Below are 23,204 nucleotides of genomic sequence, written 5' to 3' on the forward strand. Positions count from 1 at the left end.
TGCCGATACGAATCGAGATTTGTGCATTGTGCCAGAGCTCAGAGATTCGAGTTGGGATTGGGATTGTGTTTTGGGATTTTAATGGTGCGAACATGGCTGATGCGCTGCCTCCCCTAAAATGCAATTTTCCACAGTTTTCGTCATAAATAAAAAAACAAGAACAAGAACGGAGCGTGTCTCGTTGTTACCTTAATGTTCCGACGTCATTTTCATGCTTCAAATTAAGCGCCTGAATTGAAATTGCCAATCTGATGGGAGGGAGATGGAAGTGGAAATGGAAATGGTGAAAGAACTCAACTCAACTCAACTCCCTCCGGCATTTGTCATAAAGTCGTAAAAAAAATAAGAAGTTTTATTCAATGTGGCTGGGTCTATCAACAGCTGGCGATAGCTGGATAGCTTGGGACATAAACTTGAAGCTATTGACAGACACGAAGACGGCCAATTGACAGCGCCAGATGCAGATGCAGGCGGGGCAATTGAAAAGCCCCCAAGAAAAGCCACAAAAAATAGATGAGAAAGGGGGGAATGCTTTGGAAAATGGGGGAGAAGATACTGAAATTGTAATTGTTGCTGATAAAAGTGAAATAAAAAATTGTGTTAATTGCTAAAAAGCGACTTGGCAAACCAAAAATATGGAACATTTGCTTGCAATGCTTGAATTGTGGCATCATCGCATTCGAGTGGCCTCTGTGGCATCCACGGCTTGTGGCAACATTAGCATTTAATAAACTCATCAATCTCCGAGAGCAAAAGACTTTAGCCTGAGTGCTGATAGTTGACTTAACCACATAAAGCGACGTGTCCAGACTGGCGACTTGATTGAGTGATGGACACTGACTCCTCCTTCTCCTCTTCCTCCTTCTCCTGCTGCTCCCTGCAATAAATTCGATTAAAATGCAAATTGCAATGGCAAAGAGAAGGAAGGAGGAGGTGCAACTAATTAAAAGACCCAAACTGATTGCCCCCGCCACTGTGGCTAATTGTTAATTAGCCATTAGCCATTTAGCCATGTCTAAACTAAGCAAATAGCCAAATGGCCAACTGTCTAAAATGGCCAACGGGTTGGCCATAAGTCATTCGGCTATCTGACGCCAAACTGCCAAACTAACGGCAACTGCCAAATGCATTTTGGCCACTTCACGCTGAGTGAGAGACTGACACTGCAGCCAGTTTGAGCCAAGTTACCAGTTTCAGTCAACAGCGTTTGTCAACGCGGCTCGAATGCGCATTCGGATCAAATCAGCGCCAAGGATTTTGCCTAAATTAAGTTAACATTTGGCCACGCTATAGGTCAAATAACCGGTAGTTACTCTATAAAGTCTAGTAATTATCTATGCAGAGATTTGGCATTTAGAAAGTGAATACTTGACTAGGAAATACCCTGTAACTAGCAGACAAGGAGTAGTCCAATTCATTTGTCTTGGTTAGGAAACAATAAAATAAAAGGAGAATAAAAAGTTATATTTAACTAGTGAATATAAGATCCTCGCAAAGTAGAAGCGAATGCTAGACGAGAAAATATCCTGTAACTAGCAGACAAAATTAGTGCAATACCTAATTGTGCTCTTCAGCAAACAAAATGCTTTAAAAGAGATGTTATAGAAACATTTTACTATTCAGCCATGAAATACCTTAGAAATAGAATGCGAATGAATGACTAGAAAATACTCTGTAACTCGCAGACAACAACAATTGTATTGTATAGCAAGAAACAAGAATGAATGCCTACACACGTTTATAAAAATGTTTTGATTGAGATACTATCACATCTGGAAAAAAATTTAGCTTGAAAAGTAGATTGGAAATCTTGTTTCAATTTTGAAATAAGATTATAATCTTGAATATCAAGATTGGGCTAACTAGAATTTTAATCGTGATTTAAGAATAACCCTTCCTGGCTATTTTTTTTGTTGTTTTTACTTGGACGTTGACGTACTAACGGCAGTACCATCCAGTGGCCCAGGACAAAACAAAATAAATTTGTGAACAGCATGCATTAATCGAAAACCGCGAATAAATATTAAAAGACGCTGGACAGCTAATCAAATGAACTTAAAAATATGTTAGGATATATGTATAAGAAGATGAAAAATCTTCTATGATAAGGTTTTGAGCAGAGGAATAGATTTACGGAAGGGATTCTGGCAAGCAAATTTAGTAGTTCTTCGTGAAATGAGAAGAGGAAGAAAATTCCTAGTGATCCTGACCGGAACTGCAAAACTAATTCGACTTAACAGCTCCAAAGAGTCTATTTCACCATTAATTAGTCTCTGTATAAAAACAGCACCTTGCATAAAAGTCTACTGCGATAACATGGTAATCTAATATTAGGATTCCAATTTAAACTATCAAGAGCAAATAACAAGAATTGTTTCTGCACCGCTTCAATCCTATCTTGATAAACCCTATACTGGGGATTCCAGACAAGAGATCCGTACTCAAGGATAGGACGATCCAGTGAGACGTACAAAGTCTTAGTGATGTAGGGATCATTGAACTCTTTCGACCAGCGTTTTATAAATCCCAGAACACCCATGGCCCTATTTACAGCAGACAGAATATGCTTATCAAATTTTAGTTTTGCATCAAGCAGAACCCCCAAGTCATTCACAACTTCAATTCGCTCTAGAGGAATGTTATATAAAACATAGTTATTTACCTGGGAAAAAAACAGTAGGTCATAAACTTACATTTATTGCTATTAAGATGTAACATATTTATTCTGCATCAAGATTCTAGATTAAGGTCACATTGCAACAGTGACATCGCAAGACTATCATTATGTTAAATGTCAGGCAAAGTTTGACGTCATCATCAATAAAAGGAAGACATCATATAATCTTGATTCAAGATTTTTTTCTTGATTAGAGCACGTTTTTTTTCTTTCTGTAGTATTTTAATTCTCAACGAACAAACATGCTCGAATTAGTTCACAAAAGAACTCAAGAAAAAAACCAATACCATAAACATTGCAGAGATGAAAGCAGAGCCTAACTTGTGATCGAATTTGAAACTTCAAAATACGCATTACAGCTGAACAACAAAATTCCAAGCACTTAAACAGTTTCCACAATTTAAATAGATTGACCAGGCATATATTTATTTATTATTATTATGCTGTTAGCATAGCCAAACTCAAATCTTTCAATTATAAGCATTTAACTCATAACTCAAACCACTTCGCATACCGAAAATAAACACTATTAAAAGTTTATTAAGAATAACTAAAGTAAAGCACAAAACGTAAAACGTAACGTAGAAAATACGTGTATACGTAAGCATATACTATACAAAGGTGTATATAGTAGATATATGTATACATTTGCAGGTAAGTATATAGTCGTACAGGTAGAAACTAAGAATAAATTATGTTAAGAATTAAAAACTGAAACTTCAAGCACAGGAAAGTTAAAGCGTAGACCGCAACGGTGGGGATTGAAGTCGAGTTTGCTGTGAATTTAAGCTACCAAATGGTCGAAGTCTGAAATGAAATAGGGAGAGAGATTAATATCCTTATGAATGAGGTAATTTTTTAAGCAAAACTGACCACCACAACCGCGTAGGTAAATCCAATTGCTGAACCGGCCAAGACATCGGACCAATGATGTTTGTAGTCCGAGATGCGAGTCAGCGCCGTGTACCAAGCGAACATCAGGAGCAGGAACTGCAGCAGATGGCGAAACATCCGAAGACGCGGCCAATGCATGCGACGTTGCAAGTAGATCTGCACAGAGAAAAGAGCTTAGCAACTGATATTATTAAAATATATTAAGTATACGCACCACTAGATAAATCATCGAGTAGCAGGCGAAACTCGCGTGTCCGCTGGGAAAGGATAAACGCATATCCTTCAGCATCTTGGCACTCACATTGACCGTTGAGCAAGTAAACTCCTCAATGTAATGACCCGCATTCGAAGCATCGCTGCAAGTCGAGCCGTCCAGAAGCACGGGTTGACAGAGCTGTAATTAATAAATATGTTGATTAGAAATTGAATTATGATTGGAAAGAAACCTCTACTTGCCGTTAAGAAATGCGGTCGCAGACGTCCTATAGCGTACTTGGCTATATCCGTCGTTAGCTGTTCGATGCCCAGACCGAACACAAAGGTGCCAATCTTGCGATAGCATTCCAGCAGCCAATGGGGCAACTCCATGTGGCACAAATAGTAACCGCTGCCCTCCTGCTGGCTGTGATAATGATGGGAATGCTTCTTACCGTGCTTATCCTGTGACCTGTAGAATTCCACCAGTAAGATCTGCAAAATTGAGATCTTAGCTTAGCCAATCATCTCAAAAGGTAAAAGGTTTGCCTTACCAGGGATACGGGCAGCGCTGCACAGAACAAATACAACATCCAGCTGCGTATGGTCGAGTCCTTATAGGGATGCTTCAGGGAGAGATCGTCGCAGAAGAAGCCCCGCTTGTTGGGCTCACCCCAGAGCGAGAACCCGAGCATGGTCAGGCCAACTGTCAAAGGGGGAAAGGAACAATGAAAATAAGGGTATAATAGGCTACTAAACCGGTTTGTGAACCGTTTCGCGAGCTGAACACTAGACTTGTTGCTTAACCGAATAGAACTTTGAAATGAAGCGTAACAATGAGATCAAAAGCGGCTCTAATCTATGTGAGTAAAAGGTAAAGTTAGAAGAAAGAGTAAAATAGGGCAGTTAACTGGTCTGTAAGCTGAACCGGTTCAAGCTAGAAAAGGTAACTTGTTGAAAAAGACATTGAAAGGAGTCATAAATTGGAGATACACAAAAGTTGAAGTCTACATTAAAGAGAATCTTGTAATCAACCCTTTAGAAATAGCCGCTTCTTTTTAGAGCATAATTTTTCCTAAACCAGATTAGATCATCAATATTTTCATTCATTACATGGCAAGTGGGTCAGTTGCAATCTGCATGAAAACCAAGGGCTGTAGCATGATGGCGATAAAAGTCACAACGATGATCGGCAACATTGTTGCTGAGGTTCGAGTGTCAGATTCAGATTCTGAATCTAGCTGACGCACATCGGAAGGCTGAAGGTCTGCTGATGATGCCTAAATTGGATGTGGGTAAACAAACGGTGGCATTTTCAGTTGAAAAGCCCATGCTGCTCTGGATTGATGATGATTCCGTTCTCTATGAGTGTTATTCTGTTTTTTTGTTAAACGAGCGACAATAAATAAATTCACCCCACAAACATTTGCGTAAATTAAGTCAAATACCGTGTATAAATCACACAACACTCGATTGCGCGAATATTTGGGCGCTGATTGAGGCTACAAGTGGGCACTGGCCACCAATTTAACAGCCTCCCCTTCAACATTCAACATTCAGTGTTCAACACATCAGTTGAAAATGCTTATTCATTATTTAAAGAATACAACATCAACAACAATTCAGAATGTTTTCATTAATTTAATGAAAAATATGCGAACAATGAAATGATACGACGAGTACAAGAGCGTGGAAAAAAGAGGCGCCCAACTGGGGGCCACATAATCACCATAGTCGCGCATACCTTGTGTCCATGGTGAAACACTGATATGGCACATTTTTCTCTCGAGTTCCACTAGAAACTCCACAATGAAGTGCTGAAGTGCAAGAGTTCAATTGCTACACCATGATAACAGCTCGTAAACCAAAAGAGAAGCTCAAAGAGAGCGCATAAGAAGTGTGACATTTATTGTAGTGTACAACTCTAAGGTAACTTTGCTTCTCTTTCTAATTTATTGAACTGCAATGCATAGCTTCAATTTCCCGTTGGAAGTGTGTGCTTTTGCCATTCTCTTTTGGGCTCTTTTGCACACTTGTTTGCGCGTTCGCTTCAATTAAAGTTTGCAGTTTGATCGAATTACCATACTACTATATATACTAAATTCTATAGTATGTAGAGATCAAAACTTACCGCAGCTGAGCAAACTCAGATCCACAATGATGCGTCCGAAGATATGCGCAGTGCCGCGTGCCGTCGGCTTGGAGACAAGAGCTCCCCTTCCCCCTCCGCCGATTCCTGCAGCCGCCCCAACAAATGACGGCAGCTGTAAGTCGACTTTAACATTGTTGTTAATGTTATTGTTGTTGTAGTGCTGTTGTTGGTGTGGGAGTTGTGGATGTTGTGGAAGTTGTGGATGCTGTCCAGTAGAATTCGCTGCAGCGGCGGCTGCTATGATGCTAGCTGCCGTCGGCGAAGAAGGCTCCTCACTGGAACTGCTCTGGCTCTCGAAACGCTGCAACGGCGTCGTATCGCACACACTCGCTGGCCGCAGGCTACTCATTTTTATTTGCAGTTAGTTTTGTTTTTATGGTAGTTGGGCGTTGTAGGCGTGGCTCGCTATTGCACCTTGCGAGCGCAGTGTGTGGGCATTTTTATCAGTACGTTATCCGAAGTCCCAATATTTGTAATGTACTCGCTGTTTTTGGGCATACGCTAATGGATAGATGGACACGGGATTAGGTGCTGAGTGTTGGTATTTCGTTTGGGTATTTTTACAATGTATGCGCCTTTCTCTGCCGTCAGTGATAAGCGTTCGTCGTTCATCGGCGTTGGTGGCCGACCGAGTTGCGTAAATAAATGCCGAGCATCGATAATGTAAAATAAACAAAACGAATTGGCTACGGGGCGCGGAATGGGAAATTTGTTGGTAAATTGCGCAAGTTAGGAGTCACGAAAAATGGTTGGACAAATATTTTTGCTGGCGAGGCACATAAAATTTCTTCAATCTGTCATTAATACTCGTTGTATTTGCACTTGCATTGCTTTCATTTGCGTTTGCGTTATTTTCTACCTTCGACACACAGCACTTTGTTTGCCGGGCTTCGAGGTTGCTTAGTTGGCCATAATAATAGTTCTGCTTCTTATTTCACTTTATTTTTGTTTACTGTTTCAATTCGTTCACTGGTCGCACTTATTTTTATATCTACTTGCACTTTCTGCCCGTTGCTATGTTACAATTTACGCGCATTGACTTCGCATGCGCAGCGCCGATTGCGTCGCCCCAGAACGAAACGAATGCGAATGCGACCGAAGCGCTCAACAGACCCCGAAGAACTGACACAGCCAAAACAGCCACTATGGAAATAGCGCTACCTTTCAATGCACCGTTTCCAGAGCACAAGAGAGCACAATGCATGCTTGTGTGAGTGCGTGTTTACTTTCTCTCTGCTGTAAGTGATCTCTCCGCTCTATCTCTTTGGATCAGAACACAAACATCGTGGTTACATTGTTGTGGACTCCTCGCAAGAGTGGCATAAACAAGCTTAATGCAACTCCATCGTATGTGTTTTGAAGTTCTAGTTAATGCTTTCAACTTGACAAATACCATGGCAGTATTTTAGTCTAAAAAAAGCATTTGATTAATCAATATTTTGGTTCCGGTATTGGTGCTTATCGTTCAGCCAAAAATCAGTTAAATTCTTTGACAATTTCTTATCTAAGCTTAGAATATACGCATGTGTATGTGTGAGTGGGAGTGAGTGTACCTTTGGGAGGTGTGAGTGCGCAACTTCTTTGTTGCTCTCAGAACATTTGAAATATTCTCTCATTCGCATTCTCATACACACATACACCCTCTTACTCTCTCTCTCTCTCTGTCGTTTGTCATAAGACTTATCTGTCGCGTTGCTGTTGTTTTACATTCAGTGCGATTTACACAGTGAACGCGTTCGGTTGCTGCTTTTGGCTGCCGGTGTCAAAGAGAGAATTGGTTGCGTCCAAAACAATTCGTATTTGTTTATGTATTAAAAAATTAATTAATACTATTTGTGTGCCGTGACGTGATAAACAAAGCTACAGAGTGGCCGACAGAATTCACACATCTACGTACAACAACAACAACAACGGAAAGATATCAAAAAACGATAAAATTACCACACCACAAACATTCGAATTCTATTCAATTTTGGCAAAAGGTAAAATATTCGCACCAAAATGTAGTGCTCTTCATGTGTGGGTGTGTGTTGGTGTGTGCATGTGTGCAATCAGCAGATAATAAATATATTAGCTGTCTGTCGATTCTTTTGGTTCTATCAAAGTCCAGCACTCGAAGGCGGCAGCAAAGTGAGATTCCCAAAATACCTGTGGAAACATAGAATTTATTGCAATGTAAACAAACAAAATACACAAATAATCCATGTGCAAAGTGGCAAAGCATGAAAACCGGCCAAAACGGAAGGCAGCTGCTATTATTATTGCTACCTCGAATATCGGAAAAAATCGATTCTCTCTTGCGAAGGATGTTCGCAATGTGCCACCAGGGTCAAGGCCGTTTTCATGTCTCTTAACATGGTTATTAGATTGGTTCTTGCCCTAGGTGGAAAATTGCTGATTAACTGTGGCGCAGCTTTAATACACCATTGATTCATTTGGGCTTATCAAAGCAGGTGTACTCGACTGCTTATCGTTGGCCACGCTTCATAATTAACAATTTTCCACGAAACATTTTAGGTGAATACTACGTTAAAACAATTGCATCTAATCGTGATTTAACGCTGCCCAACAAAGTACAATAAATAACCAGTTCTCTTTATGAGCCATAACAATACTTGGCATTCGCAAAAATTCTAATTGCGTTTCGCAAACACATGTAAGAGGTACATATAGTACATGTAGATATAATATCAAAATTCGGCATACTTGAATTGTGCCATATCCGTTGTTTCTGTTCGCATTGGATTTCAATGTCAGGCGCATCGAGTTGCCAAGTTGCAGGCCGAAGAAAAAAAGCATTACTTATTGCATTTAAGTCGTAGACACGAGTAAAACAAGAAAGCATTTTACACAAGTCCAACGACAGCGCATGCGAATCGTTTTTGGGTGTCATTTCGCCTTCCGCTGGCAACGTCGTCAACTTGTCTGGACTTGGCGCTTAACACTGCCATTATTACCAGCCCCCAGACTTCAGACTGCAGTCTGCAGTTATGAAACCAATGTGAAATTGAAGAAGTCTTCCAATCCGAAAGGGGTATATACATACAGTGAGTCTTAGAAATCATTTCACATTATGTGTTGGCAAAGCGAGGTATATCTCAGTCGAGTATACCCCGATATACCCGACTCTGCTCTTATTTGGTTGTTTTTACGTTACTTTCGCTTGGCGCCGTGCGACCGCCAATTCATGCTGTTTATATATAATTTATTTACATTCCATTTTAACTTTATTTATGCACAATTATATTTTTGTTAATTTGAATATGCATTCTACTCCCCCTCCCCACCTCTTCCACCATCACTTTCCGCATCACACGCAATGCGGCAGAAGACGCAGCAGCGTGTTGACCTTATTTCGCAGCATGTGCATTCTCAAATGAAACAAAACCTCAAAATGACACTTGATTGCTAAATGCGGAGACATCTCGATTGGCGAGAGGGGGCGGAGCGGCGGAGCTGTCTGGAAAAGAGAGAAAGAGCGAGGTCAACGCAGCTTGTGGTCGTTGCCCGCCCCAAAGTTAATCGATAAAATGCCGCAAAGTTCAAAGTAACTGCATTTATTGCATTTCACAGAGAGAGCGAGACAGACAGAGACAGTGAGAGAGTCCTTCCCGAATATGTCTGGAACTTGAACTTGACACTGATGCTAAGAGAGTGCTGAAGCTTATTAATATTCGCTTAACAAAAGCGCAAAGCAGCATGCAGTTTAAAACTGTTGTTGCGGAAGATTTCACAATTCAATTTAATACACAATTCACATGAATAATATAGGAACTGATTTAAAATTATTCGTCACAACGGTTCTAGTGTAAATTTGTCACTTTCAACGTCACACTCTTTAGTATAACGATAATAATTATGCCATTAATCAGTGTGCAAATTAGTTTATCGTTAACGTTAGTAAACACAAGACTCATTCCGTTCTAATTCCAGAGATAAACAATTTTATAGCCGCTTTTATTCCACGTACTAATTCTGTAATTAACGTAAGATTAATTTTACCTTAATACTTAAGAAATTTTCTATATTTAGTTTAACGCTATTTTAGGCGATTCTGTTTTCTGGAAAACTGAAATTAGCACAATTTCTAATTTCCGAATAGCTACTGTACTACGAAATATTACGCACGATAAGATAAGTAGACAGAATTGATCGATAAGTTAGTCAAAATAAAAGGCAAATACGCAGAGTAGTTGACGTTTATTGTAGCTGATGAATCAAAGCGATTTCACAAAGGTTTTATTGGTGGCTTTATTTCCTCGGTAGTTGAAAGTAACCGCCTTCTTAGTAGTTAAAAATTAAAGACTAGCGTATGCAATATGGCAGCACATTCATTAAGATACAATCGTAAAAGTATTTTTTCAGCTTTAATTAAGTCAATGTTCTGTCATTACAACATCTTTAACACTACCCAAGGGGGCATTGATCAACGGCAGACAAGCGAACTGGTTGTCAATGTAACGATCTTTGCAGAAACAGAGGCCACGAAGCTAGAGCCAACAGCTAACAATGTTGGCAACTCTTGAAAGACGTAAAGAATTGGCTAAAAGATACCGCAATGCTAAAACTTGCAATGGCACTAATCTTTCTATATTAAAAATAAGCCAATCTCTACTAAAATCAAATTAAAATTCTAGTGACAATGAAAGATTTATAGCTGAATCTTTAGCTAAAAGCTAAATAGAGGAGATGGCGGAAAAAAGGCGCACGCGACAACACTGACGGTTTAGGAATCTTGTTTTGCTATCTATAAATAGGTCTTGTCAGATGAAATGAACAGCAATGGGGTGATTGCAACTCCGCCCTGGCTGCCAAGTTTAATTCAACGAGCTCTGATCCCTACACAATGGAAGCAGTGACACCAAACTTGGGCAGATCGTCAACAACTCTACGTCTGTCATCCAGACCAATTAGTCATCCCAAATTGGCAGTAGTATTTGCAAAGCATTCCTGCCTAGATGTGCTTGTAGTTGAAGTACTATAGTCAGTCATCCATGCTGCTCTCGAGTGTTTGCTTTTTTTTTCCTTCTGCAATTCATGGATCATTTCAATGGAGCAAGAAGTCGCGAGCTGTGCTACGTGACTGCTTATTACGACGCCCCTTTATGGTCAAACGAGTTAACGAAATTGCATAAAATTATAGCAGAGCCATGGCCAAGAACCTAGCCTAACCACAATCGGAGAATGATAGGTTGTGATCCGCCAATGTGACCCGGTGAAAAGCATGATGATTATTATAAAACTAGCCTTGAAATTGAAGGAATTCTTAACTGATAACCAAATAGAACCAGTCTTCTTTCTATTGTCTAACGACGATGTTGGAATTTTTAGAATTCCGCATATCATTTTAAATTGACGGAATGATATACGATGTGTGAATGAATCACAGCTTGAAAACTTCCAATTGCTGTCGTCAATGGTTGTCTTTTTTTATTATTTAATCATTAGGGAACCCGCTGCATTACTCATACACAGCATTAATCAACATTTCTTTCACAAATTCTCAATCTTATTTTAATTTATATTTATATTTTCAGTTGTGACGTATTTCAAACTTCACATTTTCAACACAACATAAAATCGAGAGAGAAAAGGTGAACAGAGCAATCTGAGAGTTGTTTGGACGCTCCAAAAGCTTAAGCCCAAGTTCATTGTCAAGTGGGTATTCGTCTAAGCGAGAGAGAGGAGAAGAGCTTTGCGTAAGCTTTTGCATCGTTCGAACTCACCAAAAAGCACGGAAACAAATTGGAAATGAGTAACGAATCGTCAGCGAGCGAGACAACACCGCTGCGACGGCCAGACAGTCAGTTGAGTGCAAATTCAGGCACTAACGTGGCTACAAACAACAACCACGTCGACAGAAGCAAGTTAAACACGGGACAAACAACGTTGGATATACCCAGAAGCAACAGTAATCATCTAAGCAACAACTTGAACAGTTTCACCAACCAACAACAGCATACGCGGCAAGCGCAACAGCAACAGCAACAGCAGCAGCAGCAGCAACAACAAACTACAGACATGGACACAAATAAACGTATTTTATGTCGTGTGGCTCTCGATATTTTCATTTTATTATGTGGTGAGTGCAGTTTGCAATCGTAATAGTCATTTAAATGTATATACATTCTAAAACGAACAGCACACATTTATAAATTTGAGTATGCATGTGTACATTTGCCGCCCAATTGTTGTTGCAATGTTTGTTTTGTATTGTGCTTTTTATGTAATTTTCGACATCTGTGTGCGTGCACGCGTCTGTTCAGTGGAGCTCACTTTCAATAAAGCTTTACGCTCTTTGTTGGCGTTCTCTCTATCTGTCTCTCTCTCTCTCTCAGAGTGGCGCTCTCAAACAGCTGAGCATACGGACTAACAACGAGTTAAAAATTTGATAATCGCATTTTCGAGCAATATTTGTTTGTCCATATGCGATTTATTCTTAGCAGCCACCGAGTTGTTATTCATATTAGAAAAAATCCATATTGTTATCAACATATGAGCAATGCTAAAAAGATTAAACCACTTTAGTAATACTTTAAAAACAAATATTATATACATATATACTTATTTGTTGGTATTACGGTATATCGGACACCCGCATAAGCAATTTCCTGTTGGCCAAACCTAAAAGCTGACACCGCCTTAAATTTCCATTGTGTTTCCATTTATCTTACCTATGCTTAAAGTCAATGTTTGCACTGCACTTTATTTACCTTTCAATTTCAACAGTGGCAAACTGTGTCACCCAAAAGATACACGCGCCCAGTACTTTGGAGGCGAGTTTCGACTTGTTATTGAATTTTAATGAGAACACATCGGGTTTCACTCATTATCGAAAATAATAAGCAGTTGACATTTAAGTATATTCTATTATTATCGAACCGGATCGCGTGCTTTTCGACTACTTTAAAATACGCAGTCGAATTTGCTTCACAGTCGCATTGTTAACTCGCAATACTCTCTCCCCAAAATATGAGTCACCCCAGTTACCTGTTTCTATATACTTACTTACGTCTTTTCAATTAACAACTGAAATATTGACAACAATACATTTGTCTAAGGCGAAGGCGAATGCGAATGTGAACAAGTACATCGCCATATCTCTGTAGCTTTGTAGCTTTCGAGCTAAAGCTTAATTTACTACCGATACTATTTTTATGTTTTCAATCGTATGCATTGGATGCGTGTTTACCTGAATGTCACGCTAGTCAATACACTTGGGTTCCACTCACACACACACACACAATCACACAGACATTCCCACACTTTTGTCTCCACATAAATAACTGTAGATTGGCATCAGGTAAGAGTCAACGTAAAAAGGTTGACTCACTTGATTGTCTTGGGTCAAACATCAAGTTTTCGCTGTGCGTAATCTTTGTGGATACCCGGAGAAAAGAAAAGCTATAAACTTAAGCCCCAAATGAATCAGTCTGAGAGAGTTGCGGGTGCTTATCAAATTTGCCATAAACTCTTCTAACAAACATGCCGGTCTTTTATACAAGGCCTCTCAATTGTATTTTTTATTAGATCAAGTAAATTTCCCAAGTAGTGGAAAGATTTCCAAGATCTTAGAGATAAGGTAATCGATGCGATTATGAAAAGCAAGTTTACGACTTTCACTTGCTCTTAAATTCAAGATTTTATAACCATGCAGATTGTTCTTATTGCAGCAATAATCGCACATGACTCTATAAACTCATCTGACCTTAAAACATGTGTATTTTATGAGATTGAAATGACCTCCCAATAAATGCGTCTTGCATATTTGATGACAGACTGATAATACAGACTCTATCAAAAAGCTATATATCGATTTGTTTGACCCCAATGAAAGTGAATTTACCCCAATATGGTCTCTGCATAAATTAAAGTCCCCAACAAATGGAAATACAAAACTTCTATCAGCTGCCCACTTAATCAAATATGTAAAAACACAAAAAGTTCTTTCCAAATAAATTCCAATTAGTTTTAAATTTGTAAGAAATTAGAAATACGACTTAAGATACAGATGCTTTCTTAGTGTGTGAGGCCTTTTAAGAGTAGAACGAACACCTATTAAAATTGTTGTGGCATTTCTGTTTCTTCGGATCTGATGGACTTCTGTGTTTTGTGTGTTTGTCTGCTGTTTGCCGACTAATTTGTGTGGAAATTAGTTCTGACACAAGTCGCTGATAGAGTGATATATACCAAGATATTGAAGCACTCACTCGTTGCTGGTATCTGCCAAATACGAAAGACGTGAGGGGTGTGCCAGCTATCACCTACCTAACAATAGGGCCTCAGTTCAGGGTTCCTAGTTCTTAGTTCAGTACCGAAGAGAACCGAACTCAACTTGTGTCTGATGTTAATTGAATGCGAACGAGCTGGAAACAATTCTGACTTCAAGTTTTTTTTTGGTGGGGACTTCGTGGAGTCATTAAACTCATAAAAGATAGAAAAAGTGCACGCACTTCAATAATTTATTGTGCGTGAGTGTGAGTGAGTGTGTTTGTGTGTGGGAGGAGTTGAATTCACGATGGCAACAACTACCAGAAGTAGAAAAAGAAATATTTATGCAATGCATTTGGTTTCTTGTCATTTTACAATTGTTGCGTTCATTATTTTTGTTTATATTCTACCCGAAAGGGCCGCAATAACAAACACGTACATCGAGGAGGCACATCCACAGGAGTCCGCAGACAATTGATGACTCTCGTCTTTATACCTGTCATTGTCTTTGTGTGAGGGGTGTATTTTTAACTGATTTAGCAGGTGTATAATGTGATTGATTTATGTAGAATTCAAGTTTGCACAATTATTTTGCCATCCTTCAAAATTCAACACGATCAAGAAATTTTAAAGGGTATATTTGAAAGTATACTAACGCTTTGGTAGTTTATATAAATATTATAGATTTTCTTATATAAGAAAAATCGTTTTTTTATATTAAGAATGTTTTATATTACATTTTGATATGATTTCGAAGTAATTCAAGACATTGTTCCACATTTTAAAACATTTTTCTCTCTGCTGTGGAGTATCTGGTAGTCGACCCCATTATTGAATATGGTTTCCACCTTATTCATGATTTTATTGCACATTTTAGAACTTATATTTTGTCTCTAATTGCTGTAGGGTATTTGCTAGTCGACCCCACTGTCTTTTTAATAAGATTTCGGTTAAGTTAAAGAATTTCGTTAACATTTATCTCACTGCCTAGCTGATATAGGGTATCTGCTAGTCGACCACACTCGACGTTCTTGTTTCCCGCTACAATTTCGAAATGTTTCGGAAATGTGTAATTACCTGGCAACGTTCAGACTGTGTCTGATTGTGAGCTATCGGCTATGCCTCGTTCGTCTTCGTCTTCAGCTTCAACCTCAACGTCTTGTGCCCCGTCATGACTTATAGGGCAGCTCACACACAAAGGCAGGGCTGGCTCGCTTTACCTGTGTGTGACACCAACATCGGGGCAGCGACACCTTTGCGGCGTCTCGGTCTCTGGGAATTCCTGGTACTGTTGTTGCACATGTGCACTGCACATTGCAATTAATGTGTCGCTTCCCAAAGAGTCTGTCTGTCTCTCTATGCTATTGTTGCAAGCAGATTTCTAAACCTGCCTGCCGCGTGATGTGAAAGGAATGTGTCTTGCTCCAGTTAGCTATGTCCTTTGTTGTTGCTTGAATCAATTTAAAGCCCGTCACTCATACTCAGAGCTATAAGATTGAAGACTGTAGATTGAAGTCGGTTAATGATTGGAGTCTCGAGTCTGGAGTCTGATGTCTGAAGTCTGCTGTCACTTAGCTCTGGAGGTTGAGAGTGCAAATCTTTGGCATTAATTGTCTTTAATTTAACTTCCGTCTTGTTTAATTAATGCTGTTAGAATTTAACTGCCAGACGGTCATCGCTTTTAATTAGCCGCAGTTGGCAGTTGCTGCTGCAACTTGCCCTATGAGATCAGATTTTTAATTTACATAGTTGCAGTTTATTGTTGCATGCTGTGTTTAGGCAAAAGGTAAAGACTTTGAGATAAAGATACTCGCATGTTTCTAACGAGCCGCTTTTGCTTTTGTTTGTGTGGCCCACAAAGTGTTTGTAAATACAAACAAATAACTTGAAAGTGTGCGCCCCAAAGACAGCATCCAAGAGTTACGGATTGCAGTTGCAACTCCAGATCCAGATACAGATACAGATACAGATCTGAAGTTGTGGAGTGTGGCGTAGGCCGGTGGCAACAGCGGCTTGCCTTTGTGTCTCAACTGAAGAAGTGTCTGAGGTAGAAGGGAGGGAGAAAGAGCAGAACTTGCCTCCCTCCTCCTCCTCCAGACAAAGCGTTTACCTCTTTGTTTATCAAACAAATTTGTTTATTTAAAGAGGGGGGCACATCTTTTCTCTCTACATGCGTTTCTATTGCATCGCCGCGGCGTCGCTTTAAGTATTATTGAAACGAACTTGACACCAAATGGACGCAAACCCATTTCAATGATATCAAAATGCGACATTTTTCGGTGACTCTCGCTGCCTTTAAATGAAGCACTTCCGCCCCAGGTTGAGCAGCCCCCAAAAACCCCTTTTTATGGATCTAGACTCTACAACACGTACTCACACCCGCATGCTATTATTTTAATGGCACCCTAGAAAACACGACCAACAAAAAAAACGCAGCACGCAATTTACAATCTAGTCTTTTCAGTTCCAGCTAGTTAATATCAGCTTATGTGCTCCAATCTAGTATCTTTTTTTTATTGATACTTTCGTTTTCGAAACAATAAAAAGTCATAAAACCAACCACCAAAGCAGAGGGAAGCCATCTCATCCCATCGATGGAGGGAGAGATGCTATAGATAGGAGCTACCGTTTTTCTTTTGGGCAGGATTAGTCGCCCGCATACAAAGACCACTTGCTGTTTGTAATATGACGCTAATCTTTGCAACAATGGCTCCTCTACTTTCCCAGCACAGATACGAGTAGTTAACATACATAAGTCTGTCTTTGGGGCAATCGAACCTGTTTTTCTCATTTGCAGTGCAGCTGCCTGCAAAGAAGCAAAGAATAGACGCATTTCCAATTTCTCATTTCCCATGTCGTTTAGATCGGTTTATGTCCCTTTTCATATTTTCGTAATTGTGAAAGTTTTTGAACCCAATGTTCTGAATCAGTTCCTAAAGATCTCAAGTCTGTCCGGCCTCAAGTGCAGTTGGAACTTCGACGCGTCACTGAGGCACTTCAAATTCTTTGCTTATGCAACTGATTTCGAATTGTTGTTGTTGGGAGACACTTATGCTTACTACTATGTCTATTAGGTAATGTGTAATGTGGCATGTTTTCGAGATAAAGAACTCGGAAGTACTTCAGAGATACTTTTGTGGCTCAAAGATACTTGTCATTAAATTATACTTTACTTTACTTTAATTGAACTACTATCCATAAAGGAATTGTAATACATACTACGAATGTCTACAATTTTCTTTTATTTGATTCAACGCCAAGTCAATAACTTTTCAGAATTTGAGAGCATCTACTAATTATGAATATCAGGAATATTCAATCATAAATTTCAAGTATTTTCTTTGAGAACATCTCCAAGAAACTTTAACTTCTGCTGTTGATTAAATTGCAACAATACTTGCATCTTTTAAGCATTAACTTAATTCTATTTTCAACTCAATCTAATAGCTTCAATCAATAGCTTCTCTGAATTTGAGGGCATCTGCAAGATATGCAAATACTAATCATTGCTAAATTGGTTTAATTTCAAAGCATTTGGGAGCATCTCTGATATACTTTACTCAATTCTTAGCTTATTTAAAGCTACTACACATTCATAAATTAACTATTAATTAAACTGTTTTCAGAATTTCATTACAAAGCAAGCTTTCAACTCATACTGAAGTTAATAATTACAAAATATGAAACTACTGCTCAGGGTTAAATTTCAATTTCCAAATTCAAAGCATTCCAACCTTTTCTGAATATTTGCTAGCATCTCTAAGATACTTTACTCCATATATAATATTTAGTTTATTTGAAACTCTTACTCATTAATAAATAGCAAGAATATGTTCAGCATTTAATTTGAAAGATAGCATCTCATTTTGCCCATTTAATGAGGCGCAGACCTGCAGTTCCTGGCCTCGCAATGCGGCATGCTAATGATAATGCGACTTTCTAAATTCGAACGCATCGTTGACCGGGAAATCGCCGAGCATTGCATCGCATCTCTTGGGCAGGTACTACGCGCGATTGCAATGGCAATTAGGCGAACTGTAACTGGAACCACGACCTGGCTATGCAGCCTGAACAGACTGTAATGGCATTCGAACTTAATGCACTTTTAATTAGATACTCGCACTTGCAACTCAACGCATTCTCGTCGTTATCATAAGAGGGGAGAAGAGAAGAAGTGTTCAAAGTCGTGGTCTGTTTGGAAAACAAACATATTTCAAGTGTCAGTGACACTTTCGATGGCCATTTGCAGTTGCAACTGTTTGATTGATGAGCCGAGCTGCAGCATTTTGATCAATCAATCAATCAACAATCCATCAAACAACGCACTGCACATGCCCATTTGTCTGGCATTCGTTTGACTGCAATTTGTATGGCCCGTAGTCGCTGTTATTATTAATGGCATTGCATTTTTAATTAGACAGCGCTGAGAGAGAATATACTGACTTTTCTTGCTGAAAGGTCCAAGACATTAGTTGACTCTGAAAATCCCCTCGCCCACCCTCTCTTTTGACTCTGCACTGTGTGCAGCTGTTGTGCTCAAAATAGTTGGAGGCATGCCTAATGTGCCCCCAACTCCAACCCAAACTCCAACTTCAACTCCATCCACAGTTCAACACATTTAGAACGCCGCACACGTTCAACGACAATCCGTCTGCATAGCGTAATCTTATCAATAGCTTAGACATATCGTAAGTCAACAGTGTCATTTATACCAATTTTTGGTGTTTGTTAGAAGGGGAGAAATCAATGATAATGCCACATAATACTCCCCGCTAGTCCCAATGACCTACTAATGAAAAATATTGATAAATCGTTGGCTGCAGCTACAGCATATTGAAAACATAACAATTATTCATTCAAAAAATGTGATTGCAATAACTCTTTTAAGTGCTCTAAGCGGATTTTCTTTAATACGCAACTCCTTTCTCTCATTATTTGCAGCTGGATTTCCTATACTTTTGTTCTATCTGCTGGGATCTTCATACAAGCGAGGCTTCTTCTGTGACGATGAATCGTTAATGCATCCCTTCAAGGAGTCCACCGTGAAGAACTGGATGTTGTACTTCATTGGACTCGTTATTCCAGTGGGTGTGGTAAGTGAAATGACATTTATTTTTTGCGTAATAAAAGTGCGTTGAATTGAATTGAATTGATGGCAATTGAATTGAATTGCTTGCGCGTATGAACTGCGGGCTTTGGTGGGTGGAGTTGAAGGTTGATGTTGGAGCATCTCCCAAGTGCCCACCCAAGGCACAAAAAAAACATGTCAAGCATCTGTCAGTTGGCATCTCCCACATTACAACTCTCCAGAGAGTGCAATTGCACAATCATTTCAAGTTCACAAATTGTTGATAAACATTCAACAACATACAATGTGTTTCACTGCTCTTAATGTGCTCCAGTTGTTGCTCGTTGTGACGCAATGACACGAGTCATCTGGTTGGCTGGTTGGTTGGTTTGCCCCGCTGACCAGATGTGGAATTTATAATGGTGCCTTAGCAACATGTGGCTCATAAAATCGTGCCCCTATTTTCTAAGAATTACAGGGTATGCTGCGCCCAAGGCAACTCTAAACATTTGCATACCTTTTCCCTCGTTAAAATGCGCTGTTGTTCTCAAGAAAAATAAACTTGCCTCGAGGTGTGAAATGGAAATGTCCGTTTTCTAATTACAACTGTTTGTTGCACTCTGTTTTCTTTTAGGTACTGATTGTGGAAATACTGCGTTCAAAGGACAAAGATCTCAACACAACGCGTCGTTATATCTACCAGGGATATCGGATTCCCGATTGGCTCGTCGAGTGCTATAAGAAGCTTGGCGCATTCGCCTTTGGAGCCGCTGTCAGTCAATTGACCACGGATATTGCCAAGTATTCGATTGGTCGACTGCGTCCACATTTCATGCAGGTAAGTTTTGCAGCTGCAGTTGGGTGTAATCGAATCGCAATTAAAACAACACAACTCGGGGAACTGGAAATAAAAGCAATGCAAATGTCGAGATCAACCGTTAGACGTGACATTGCCAATTAATTTTAATATGCAACATGTGCAACATATGCAGATACTTGCAAATGCAACACCGACAACACCGACAACGACAGCAACATGCGACTGCGACACACACGACGCCACGTCAAAGCCAAGGCCTATTAATAAATGCATCCGATTCGCAGTTTGACATGCGCACTCGGGCGAGCTTTATGGCCATTTCGAGTTTATTGTCGCTCCGAATGACAATTTTCATACCTTATATAGTCATAGGTGAAAAGGGTATATTAGTAACTTTGGCCGTATAAAGTAACGATATTCACAATCAACTACAGTAGTTTGTAGCACTTAATAATAACCATAATTTTAGTGGTTTCGTATAACTTGATAACGCTCCGATATTTTGAATGAAATGGAAAAACCACACAATTTGTTTTTTTACAACCTAGATAAAATGAATTTCAATTTCTTTAAGGGGAAGCATTTTCGGGTTTCTTCAAGTTAGTTAATGGTTACTATTTAACATTTTGATAAAAGAAATTTATGAAAAGCTTGTTCTCTTACTTCCAACCATTTATTGTTATTTAACTCTTTTAATCAATTTCTTATAGCACATTTCAAAATTTTTAGTTAGAGCGTATCTCAAAGTCGAACACGCTCCACTTTTATTTTCTTACATGTCATCTTGTCATTTCCCTTTATTTATGGTTATTTAAATCGTTCTGACTGCTTGCGCCTGCGAGGGCAGCTTAATAAACTTCTATAATTAAATAGTACAACATACTTTTGGCAGTGAACTTGTTGCGCAACACTCGCATATTCGCTAGCCCCCTGGTTGGCAACAACTCCGGCAGATAGAGGGACCTATGAGGCTGTTTGTTTTGCTTGTTAACATTCTCCCTTTGGGTAAATTAGGGAAGCACACAGAGCCGCCCTATTGTTTAGTGAAGTGCGGCAACAGCGCGCTAAAATGGAGCATAAAATGCGTAGCAGTTTGCAAATTTGTAGCACATGTTGCGCAGATCGAAAGGGGGATCAACTCGCTAGTGGTTAATCAGCTTATGATGCGCACTCATTGAATCGATCAATGAATAATGTGTTTGTACTCTCCAATTTTGCAGGTGTGCCAGCCGATCATGCCAGATGGCACGAATTGCACGGATCCAGCCAACTTTGGCAAATACATAACGGATTTCAAGTGCTTAGGAGTTGGCTCAACGCCTCGCATGCTGAAAGAGATGAGTCTCTCGTTCCCCAGTGGCCACTCCAGTTTTACCTTCTACACCATGGTCTATGTGGCGGTAAGTCGATCATTTAATAGATTAACCGTTGCAAGTTGCAACTCTTGTTTGTTTCGCACTCACCACATTGACAATTTTTTTGCAAACTTGCAGCTATATCTACAGTCTCGCATGACCTGGAATACCGGGAAGCTGTTGCGTCACTTTCTGCAGTTTCTCTTCATTATGATCGCCTGGTATACGGCACTTAGCCGCATCTCGGACTACAAACATCATTGGTCCGATGTGTTGGCTGGCTCAACAATCGGTGCAAGCTGCGCTTTAATTGTGGTAAGTTTAAACTCTTTATTATGATTACAATGTCACAGCCATTTGCCGATTGCCTTAGTCACATTTACATCAATTGATCATCTTTTTAGAGCTACTTTTTGCCCAAAAATTGGTTTAACTTTGAAACCGTTTGGCCGACCAAAGATGGCAAGACACAGTGATTAAACGTGACCATGAAACGAAACAAAACTAACACAGAGACTAAGCCAAAAAATTACTACTGCTTCATCATCTAAGAGATTGTAAAGTCAGCTCATGTTTAGCTATTAAAATAACATTTTTGCATCAATTGATATCCACAAGCGTTTCTCTTTAATGTGTACTAGCAGCCTAGAGTCACAATTTAATAATCGTGCAACTAATTGACTTTGCTTCAACACCTTCCTGCCACATGATTGCATGTGCTGGTCAAGTCAAGTTGCAACTGGCACGCAACTGCAAACTTATCACAACACAAATCGCCTGCTACAGGCTTCATTTGTGGCTTCATTAGCTCTATTGCTTGGAATATGAATGAGGATGGGGCTTAAAATTAAAGATATAAAACATTTCGCTTATTTATTCCTCAATTTCTTTTCAAAGATCCACAAGAACGACCAAAAACAATGCCATACTTTTAGGCGCAAGGCTTCTTTTAAATTCTGATTATAAAATTCCAATATTTATTTTATTTTCTAATTCGACTAAAACTTTTCTTCCTTTGCTTTTATTTTGCAGGCAAATTGCGTGTCCGATTTGTTCCCCCGAGAATCCCGGACTAAGCCATATCTGCCCAGGAGCTCACAGGATGTGAGCCAAACGCAATCGACGGTTGTGGTAACAACGAATTAGCACACTGTGAATTCGAATAGCCGTTTTAGTCGTCGTTTAGAGCACAAATTCCATAATTTATAAGGCAAACAGGGATCTTTCGATACATTTGTTTAAAACAAAGCAAAGCTTGCGTTATATTTTAAATTCTAGTTAATTGTTAATTCGCAAAATATTATTTGATAGCCAATTAGCATTTTAATTGTTAAGCTCATTAAGTGTAAAAATATATATACGCATAATTTAAAATACTTAATACTGACTATAAACTCACTAAAGTGACCTTCAGATTATACAAAGTGCGATTAGCGAAGTCAGCATAATCGACAATAAGTATTATGTTAAATGAGTCTTTCTGTTAGATTTAAAAATATTTTATTTCAAAAGAAAGAATATTCAATTAATATTTTAAACAATTTCAAATTATTTTTAATATATTGTTAAAAATAAATACATTTATATGAATTATATATAAAATAAATTTATGCCTTTTTAACTATAAGCAATAATTAGCATAATCACCTATACTGTACTTTAAGAAAATAAATACATATTTATATTTGACTGTGTTTTCTTGTCGTAATTAAGAATGTATGTATGTTGATTTGCAGATATTGATTATTAACTCAATTTGATTTTTTTTTTTAAATCAGAGAATCATCAACTGTTCAGTTTAATGCAGACTACTCAGAGCAGTGTAGTAAGAC

The 23,204-nt window shown here is 39.0% G+C and overlaps 2 protein-coding genes across 4 annotated transcripts; one reads left to right on the forward strand and one right to left on the reverse strand.

The window, feature by feature from the left end:
* Positions 1-3,188: 3,188 nt before the first annotated feature.
* Positions 3,189-7,046, reverse strand: LOC132791853 (putative phosphatidate phosphatase). Of its 2 annotated transcripts, none has more exons than XM_060800951.1 (7): positions 6,778-7,046; positions 5,898-6,419; positions 4,321-4,472; positions 4,028-4,261; positions 3,786-3,965; positions 3,551-3,727; positions 3,189-3,484 (listed from the first exon to the last, which is right to left on the reverse strand). In XM_060800951.1, the coding sequence occupies exons 2-7, from the start codon at positions 6,265-6,267 to the stop codon at positions 3,467-3,469; spliced, it is 1,131 nt and encodes a 376-aa protein (XP_060656934.1). In that variant the 5' UTR covers positions 6,268-6,419; positions 6,778-7,046; the 3' UTR covers positions 3,189-3,466. The 2 variants fall into 2 exon arrangements, with proteins under 2 accessions (XP_060656934.1, XP_060656931.1); XM_060800948.1 differs by having other exon boundaries at positions 6,483-7,046.
* Positions 7,047-7,641: 595 nt separating this feature from the next.
* On the forward strand, positions 7,642-22,848 carry LOC132793575 (putative phosphatidate phosphatase). Of its 2 annotated transcripts, none has more exons than XM_060803561.1 (7): positions 7,642-7,900; positions 11,456-12,000; positions 19,071-19,222; positions 19,832-20,035; positions 21,238-21,417; positions 21,511-21,687; positions 21,777-21,976. In XM_060803561.1, exons 2-7 carry the CDS (start codon positions 11,670-11,672, stop codon positions 21,846-21,848), a joined length of 1,116 nt encoding a protein of 371 aa, XP_060659544.1. In that variant the 5' UTR covers positions 7,642-7,900; positions 11,456-11,669; the 3' UTR covers positions 21,849-21,976. The 2 variants fall into 2 exon arrangements, with proteins under 2 accessions (XP_060659544.1, XP_060659543.1); XM_060803560.1 differs by lacking the exon at positions 21,777-21,976 and adding an exon at positions 22,405-22,848 and having other exon boundaries at positions 7,644-7,900.
* Positions 22,849-23,204: the final 356 nt, after the last annotated feature.

This window comes from Drosophila nasuta, chromosome 3 (genome assembly GCF_023558535.2).
Source record: "Drosophila nasuta strain 15112-1781.00 chromosome 3, ASM2355853v1, whole genome shotgun sequence".
Classification (NCBI taxonomy): Eukaryota; Metazoa; Arthropoda; class Insecta; order Diptera; family Drosophilidae; genus Drosophila; species Drosophila nasuta.